The 8101-nt window shown below is 37.4% G+C and overlaps 1 protein-coding gene across 1 annotated transcript; it reads right to left on the bottom strand.

Annotated features, from left to right (window-relative positions):
* Positions 1-1517: 1517 nt before the first annotated feature.
* On the bottom strand, positions 1518-7643 carry si:dkey-183n20.15 (RING-HC_RNF170 domain-containing protein). The gene is made up of 6 exons (XM_037769057.1): positions 7557-7643; positions 6359-6470; positions 4901-5006; positions 3624-3697; positions 3432-3542; positions 1518-2277 (listed from the first exon to the last, which is right to left on the bottom strand). The coding sequence occupies exons 1-6, from the start codon at positions 7583-7585 to the stop codon at positions 1888-1890; spliced, it is 822 nt and encodes a 273-aa protein (XP_037624985.1). The 5' UTR covers positions 7586-7643; the 3' UTR covers positions 1518-1887.
* Between the last annotated feature and the right edge of the window lie 458 nt (positions 7644-8101).

Genomic DNA, 8101 nt, shown 5'->3' with positions numbered 1-8101 from the left:
GCATGTGTAGTGTGTCATATCTTATTCATACTTTTATTTCAAATAGATTAGACTATTGCAGCACTCTTTTTACTGGTCTTTGAAAACAGTTGAAGGTATTCAGAACTGTGCTGCCAGACTTTAAAGAGAGAGCGTATTACTCCAGTTTTAGCTTCACTCCATTGGCTCCCAGTATGTTTTAGAACAGATTTTAAGCTTTTTTTTAACTTGTTTTTAAAGCTCTTAATGGTTTGGGAACGGCCTACATAGCATACTCTGTAGTTTTCTAACCCTTCGCGAGCCCTAAGATCTTATACTGATGGGTTTTTAACTGCTCCAAAATTATGGAATACCCTACCAAGAGCTATAAGAGATGCATGCTCTGTTGTTTTTAAACAACAGTTGAAAACCTACAGTATTTATTTAATTAAGTTTATAATTAATGTCATTCTAATTATTATTTATTTATTTATTTATTTATTTATTTATTTTACTAATATTTTATCTTTTTATTGTGTGATAAGTACAAGGACATAAAAACAATCAGAAGATATACAAAGAAAGACAAAAAACAAACTAAAGCAGGCTGAAGATATATATACATTTATATATATATATATTATTTATTTATATACTGTATATATGTTATTTATTTTTATATATATGTATATATATACTGTATATATATTATTTATTTATTTATATATTGTATATAAATTATATATATATATATATATATATATACAGATATTTTTCCTTTTATGTATAGAGAAAGGGAGCAAGAGAAAAAAATAGAATAAATAACCATTATAAAATATATACATTCATAATAATAAAGAGTAATGATGATGATGTTGTGATAATGCCAATACCAATATCAATATTAACAGTAATAAGTAAACAATTAAGTCAAATTTCACTTATATATTTTAGCATCTACTGTCCTCTTATTGTCTAATTTTATTGTTTGAATGTGTTACATTTGTAATGTCTTTTGTAGAGCACTATGAGCTACAGTTCTTGTCTGAAAAGTGTTCTATAACTAAGTTATTACATGATTAAAATAATGACACATAATTCAATAAATATTCTTTATTTTACTCAAAAACATAAATTCAAACAAAATCAAATATTTACATAGACGTCAATATTACAGTACTGACTGCTGAAACAAAATGGCAAACTTGCTGCCCAGTTAGAGGAGTAAAAATTACACAGTGGACAGTTTTTATCTGAGTAAAAAAATATGGATTTTAATTAAAATATAAAGGATGAAATTGCAATTCAAACTGAAGATTTTGCTCCGACCCAAACACTCCAGGCCTCAGGAACTTAAAGGGGCAGTGTGTAGGATTTGGTGGCATCTAGAGGTGAGGTTGCAGATTGCAACCAACTGAAACTTCTCCCGCGTGTAGGAAAACTACAGTAGCCGACATGAAAACGTTTTGTCCGTTCTGGGCTTCTATAGAACATGGCGGCCGGCTCCGTGAAGAGGACCCGCTCCGTATGTAGATATAAACGGCTCATTCTAAGGTAACGAAAACACAACGATTCTTATTTTCAGGTGATCATACTCTAAAGAAAATGTAATAATATTATATTCAATGTCTGCCAATAGATCCCCGTAAATATTACACACTGTTCCTTTAAGAGATAAGAATTTCTGACCCCAGCTGAACCGCCACACTGCAGGACAATGTATTTTAGATATCACTTTTGCGTAGGCTCTGTAAACACTTGACAAACAGGCCTGAGGTTCGAGTCCGTCTAACATCGCGACTGTTAACACGCTGTGCTGTTGTCAATATTCTTGCATCCACTAATCCAACTAGCTGCAGCCTGAAGGAATAAATCCAGTGAAACAGCTTGTACTGACTCTCCAGCAGCAGCAGCAGCAGCAGCGTCTGTCTACAGTGAACTCCCCATCACTCCTTGTGAGGTTGCAGAGTGTCCTCCTCCTCCTCCTCCTCCTCCTCCTTCTTCTCCTCCTCCTCCTCCTCCTCCTCTCTCTGGCGCCATTTGCTGGTTGATGTTGATAACGCAGATAAGGAGCAGGATGACCACCACCAGGTCATCCAGCACCCCCAGCAGTCCACACAGGGAGGGGTCTGTTTCCAGGGGATTTGCTGATGATGATGAGGAGACGGGGTCCAGGGGAGGGGAGGAGATGGACACCACGGTCCCCACGCAGCACAGGGCCACCCTGAAGAAAAACAGCCACACGAGTCCTCCCATGGTGCCCAGGCCTCGGGCCAGTAACTGCAGGAGGAGGGGAGCATCACATAGGTAGTCTGTTACCTGCAGGGGTCAGAGAGGAAAACATATCAAATGGTTATAGATATGAACATGATATAATAGTTGTACATGATATTATTAAAAGAGAAGCAGGGAGAATCTGTTTTTTGCAGACTGACACTAAATCTTTCCCCCATAAGTTACTATACAAAATGGAATGTATTGCACATTATTAGCATAAGACAAATTCAGTTTTTAAAAAAGTTATATTTTAGGGTTTGGTCAGAACGGACAAACCAAACACTGGCTCTAGAGAGAGCCTTTCGTGTTTTTACGTTCCCTGAAGGCCACCGTAGTTCTCTCTGTGAAACTGTGGTAACATGAGCCGCCGTCTGACTTCTGTTGCTCCCACAGTAGTGTTATTATGGTAAGGAAGGCCTCTGAGTGAGGCGAACATTGTTACCGTTAGTCTTGGAAAGGGAGGAGTGAGCGGAGGGTTACTCAGTTGGTTGCACTCTGCAACCACACCACTAGATGCCACCAAATCCTACACACTGTTCCTTTAAGATTTTTACATACAAAATGAAGAATTGGTGTAGGACCTGCATGGCTACATATTAGGATTATGCAAAATTAAACTGGCATTGACAGTAGCTTTAATTTATTTTCTATGATCTGAGTGTATCTTTAACTTTAAAATACTATTATGCAAAACATTTTTTATGGAATGCCTATAATAAAAAAAAATGAAATACAAAGAAAAAAAAAGTTAAAAAGTGAATAAAGTTATTCAACTATCTATTTAAACTCAAAATTCAGCTTCCACACATTGAAGACTATAGTGTACTTTAACACCACCTTTTAGCAAACAGCTCCATCCCTTTATCTGTTTCTTAGTATGTGAACGTGATCCATGTTGTGAACGTATTTCAAAGGAAAGGAAATACTCATTCGAGGAAGGGCGACTAGGTGTGTCAATGCGAGGTGTGTTTACAGACGCCTCCATTGTCTGGCATCTGTTGTGCTTGTATAGGACAATAAATCCCTGAGGTTGCATAAGTGGTGTTCCTGTTACCAAACCTTTTATCAGAGGAAACAGTGGAGGAATTCTAATCTTTCCCAAGATCTAATCTGTCCAGGATGTAAGAGGAAGCTGTGGAAAACTACTGTGGAAAGACTCTTCTTTCTAATGAGGTTAGAGTTAGAGTACTACTGACCCTTCGCGGGGCTCCAGAATAACGTTTGTTGTAGTCTGTGATTTCCCCGAGAACTTCCTTCGACTGTCGGTCTGATCGGCTCTCTTTGAACAGGTTACATAGCACGCTGACCTGGAAAGTCAGAAACATTTTATTCCACGTTCAAGCTCATCCTGAACGGACTCTGTTGTTATTGGATCCTGCATACGGTACCTTCTGTCTGCAGAGAGGGCAGCTGATGGCATCCAACCAGGACCCGTGTCTCCAGTAGGCAATCAGACAGGGAGCTGCAGAATCAAACACAAACACCAACACTTTGTCATCCAACATTCAACAGTTCATACCATAATGCACTGGTTCCCAACCAGTAGGGCATTCTTGATTTTGAGGGCTGTAAGACAACTTTAGAGTTGACCTAACCTCACCTAATATTTGTGTGTAAGGTACAATAGAAAGATTGGACTATCTAATAAGTTTTACCCGACTCAATACAATACGAAGATGATCAGTCCCTCCAGGATTTTATGGGCTTTTTCTAGGATTGTTGCGGCCTAAAATACCTGATTTCACAGCAGCTTTTCTAAAAAAATTGCAATGCATGCTACGATATTTTTAGATAGATAGATAGATAGATAGATAGATACTGGGGGAAATTCAGGTGTCCAGCAGCTCACATAAAAAAGGCATAGTACAGTAATGCACCAGAAATATATATAAAGTAAAAGTAAACAGTAAGTAAGTACCACTGGAGACAAAATTAAAAATTAAAAATTAAATATAAAAAATTAAAACTTAAAATTAGTACCGGCAGGTGTGCAACTGAGTCCTGGGTAACAGGACATATCTGGACAGTCGTAAGACATGTCCAGATATGTGCAAAACATAGCAAGGTACGGCAATACAATTATTAATGTGCAAAGAGGTCAAAAGTAGTGCAAACATTGAGTGACTTTAGTGTTTTTTTTGTAAATAAAATTGCAGAAGCAAGTGAAAATTGCACAAAATAAATAAACACATTTTTGTTTTTGTTCCAGTGAGAATAAAATTGCACTGTTTTGAGTGTTCTAAGTAACCAAAATGGCTCAGTATTACAAAAATTTGTAAATGAAGAAGTGAAGCTGGGGGTATTACACGAAGCTTGCAGTCAAAACAGCATCAAATATTAAAGTGCAGCATCGTGATGTAACACAATCAGATGAACTTCTGTGAATTTGAACTTAAAATTGAATTGAATTGAATTTTTATCTTCATCTCTGCACATCTGTAAACAGCTACTGGACTGTGTTTGTTTTTGGTGACTCGCCACACTACACCTTGTATAACCGAACACCTGGAATGATTTGAGTAAAGCTGTCAGGTGAGAGGAAGAGCTGGAAAACCATGCCAACAGTTAATTATTGATCTCCAGGCTCGAGACACACTTCATTGATCAGCCAATGAATGAACAAATGATACATGTGTGTGTCAGCTTGTGTGTTTGAGTCTCGTACCACAGAATAAATGCCCACAGTTGGTCTGGACTGGAAAGCTGGCCGTCTGCAAGCAGACTGGACAATGCCAGTCTCGGCTTGTGGATGGACACGACTGAGTAGAGTCCTAAAGAGATGAGATGAAAACAGAGACAAAAGTTGAAAAGAGGAAAAAGAAAAAAAAGAAGGAAGAATAAAATATGAAGCAGAGAACGAGTTGAGAAATCTTAAAAAAAAAACGTCTTCAATATAATTTCAAAAATATTAACTACACAATACATGTTTGGGGATTTGTGATTAGGCCAAGGTCTGGAATTAGAATTGTAAACAGTGAGATTATTAGAGTTGAAACAGATAGATCTGCACACCAAGTAGCTCCTGTTAGAAGCATCTTAACGTTTCCAGCACCATACTCTTCCTCAGACTTCTGATAAATATACTTCCTTTTGGGTTTTTTTTGTATGTTGTGTCCTTTATATTTATTATTTTTTATGCTTTTCTTATTTGGTGTTATTTTTTCCCATATAACAGCTTATAATAATAGATAATTAGACAGAAGCGCCTCTAATTGGCAGTATATATAACAGCTATTTAGCCCGAGTCCTTTATGGAATATAGCCTAAATTTATAAATTTGTGTATATGCTTGATGTATTTTATGGAGTACTTAACTATATACTAGTATTTTCTATATACATTTCCTTCTTTTATGTTATTGTAAATCAATTAACAACACAAAACAAATGACAAATATTGTCCAGAAACCCTCACAGGTACTGCATTTAGAAAAAACAATATGCTCAAATCATAACACGGCAAACTGCAGCCCAACAGCAACAACAGCTGTCAGTGTGTCAGTGTGCTGACTTGACTATGACTTGCCCCAAACTGCATGTGATTATCATAAAGTGGGAATGTCTGTAAAGGGGAGACTCGTGGGTACCCATAGAACCCATTTTCATTCACATGTATTGAGGTCAGAGGTCAAGGGACCCCTTTGAAAATGGCCATGACAGTTTTTCTTCACCAAAATTGAGTTTAGAGCGTCATTTAGCCTCCTTTGTGACAAACTGCAACCTAAAAACCCCAAGTTGCGTTAATGTGTTAAAGAAATTAGTGGTGTTAAAACAAATCTGTGTTACAGCGTCATAATCAGTTTTGAGATTGTTGCTTCTATAACATGTCTTTTTTTCAGAAAGCTGCTGCCAAACAAATAACAATGAGATTATTGTCATTAGTTTGGCAGCAGCTCTCTCCACCAGACTGTGACCCTGTAATAAAAGTAATAGGCTAATAATCATAATACAGGAGTGCCTTGCAGTAATAATATGGTTTACTGCCTGTGTGCGTGTCCTGTTCTCACTGTTTGTTGACAATCTCAGACATTAGAACAATTTGAGAAATACAGAAATAACAACAATTCAAAGCCTGAAGAAGCTGCAGCTTCATACAGTAGGTGTGTGCTCACTGAAGCTCTCACCTTGTGGCGGCTCATTAACGGCGATGCTGTCTGCTCAGGTGTGCACACCAGAGATCTGGGTGACCCGAGGTGGCCATGACCCACTGGACCTTCAGAGGGGAGATGGTCCGGTCTGCAACGTGACACAACACGGCGACAATGACAAAAACACGCCTTAAATACTGCACATTGTGCTGGTGAGGAGATACTGACACAAAGCTAATGATCTGTGAGATAAGGTTGAATGAACTCAGCTCTTTTCTGTTTGTGGAAGACAGAAGCTGATGCTCTGACTGCAGCAGTTTGACAGATAATAGATGCTGCGTTGCATCAACAAGTAAACGCTTCTAAAGCTGCAGTCATTTGTAAAATGGAAAGTTAAAACCATCAATGTGAGAGAAATACTGTAAATAGTCGAGTAGATTCTCTCCTGACTTTTCATCAGGCATCTTAAACAACTTCAGCATCTCAATCTGGCTTTTATCATCAAATTACATTTACAGTAATTACAGCCCTTACAAAAAAAACAGTATAGTATTACTGTTAAGAATTACTATAGAAATACCACAAAAAAAAAACAATAGTTATCAGTATTACCACAGTAAGTCTTTTGGGAACACACTATAGAAAATAGTTTTTTGGGAGGCGCTATGGAAAATTACTACCGTAATACTTTAGAGTTGGTTTATGGTGATCTTATAGTGAAATTACATTTACAGTGTGTACTATAGTATTTATATGATTTTTCTGGCACTATATTTTCTGTATATTATTTCTATGTTTTTTTGGAAGGCATTATAGAAAATGACTACAGTAATACTATAGAGATGGCTATGGTGATCTTATAGTGAAAGTTATAAGACAATATAGTATAGCTATATTCATTTCCTACAGTGTCTGAAAACCGTAGAAATACTACAGGAAACACTATAACGACACTATATAAACACTATAGTATAACTGTAATTTCACTATAATATCACCATAGCCAAAGTCAATAGTATTACTGTAGAAATTTTCTATAGTGAGTAATCATCTTATTGAAACAGATAATTGTCGTTAATATTTCATACATGCATATACTTCACATGATCAAACATGTTTTTTTTATAATTTTTAAACACAGTGATCAAACCTAAATTATCTTAGTACACATCCCCACAACGAACACAAACCCTTCAGTGATGCCAAACGTACTGTACAGTATGATGGGACTCACCTGGACTGGGATCTGTGGTACGGGTGCATAGTTGATCTAGAAGCAGCAGCTGACAGGTAGTTACTGTCTCCCAGAAGGAAGTGAAGTGCTGCCTGACAGCATCACTCTACAAAATAAATTGGAGTTGCCTGTTAATGATCAACTACACCCTCCAATATCAGCTGGTCTCTGAGTCTTCCTGCTTTAAAGGAGCAGTAATGCAGTCAGATCAATAAAACAGTGGCCGTGCAACTCTGAGAGACAAAACATTACAATAGACTGTGATCAACTTTTAATGTTAAAGTATTAAAATCATTACATCTAAAACTCCTTCAGTTAGGTCAGAGGCAAACTATTTGGGGTCACATGATTTCCCAGCAGGATCAAAGCGGCGTTTTGTTTAAGTAGGTTAGATCTGACCTCGCCAATCATTTACCGAAAGTTTACTCGGCCAACAGCCCCGCTTGGCATAATCCCACTCTTACCATAAACTACTGGTTGTGAAACGCATGAGAATGTCCCTGACATTAGCACCGTACTACTCTAAGGGTCGAGGAGAGGCACCT

The sequence above is a fragment of the Sebastes umbrosus genome, chromosome 5 (assembly GCF_015220745.1).
Source record: "Sebastes umbrosus isolate fSebUmb1 chromosome 5, fSebUmb1.pri, whole genome shotgun sequence".
NCBI classification, from domain to species: domain Eukaryota; kingdom Metazoa; phylum Chordata; class Actinopteri; order Perciformes; family Sebastidae; genus Sebastes; species Sebastes umbrosus.
Note: the sequence above shows the minus strand (reverse complement) of the source record. Positions and strands in the feature narration are given on the sequence as shown.

Excerpts from the sequence above, each read along its gene's own strand:
- si:dkey-183n20.15 (XM_037769057.1), bottom strand. The coding sequence starts at position 7,585 with ATGCACCCGTACCACAGATCCCAGTCCAG. Across the intron at positions 6,471-7,556 it reads TACCACAGATCCCAGTCCAG|ACCGGACCATCTCCCCTCTG; the intron begins GTGAGTCCCATC and ends GTCACGTTGCAG. Across the intron at positions 5,007-6,358 it reads CGTTAATGAGCCGCCACAAG|GACTCTACTCAGTCGTGTCC; the intron begins GTGAGAGCTTCA and ends TCATCTCTTTAG.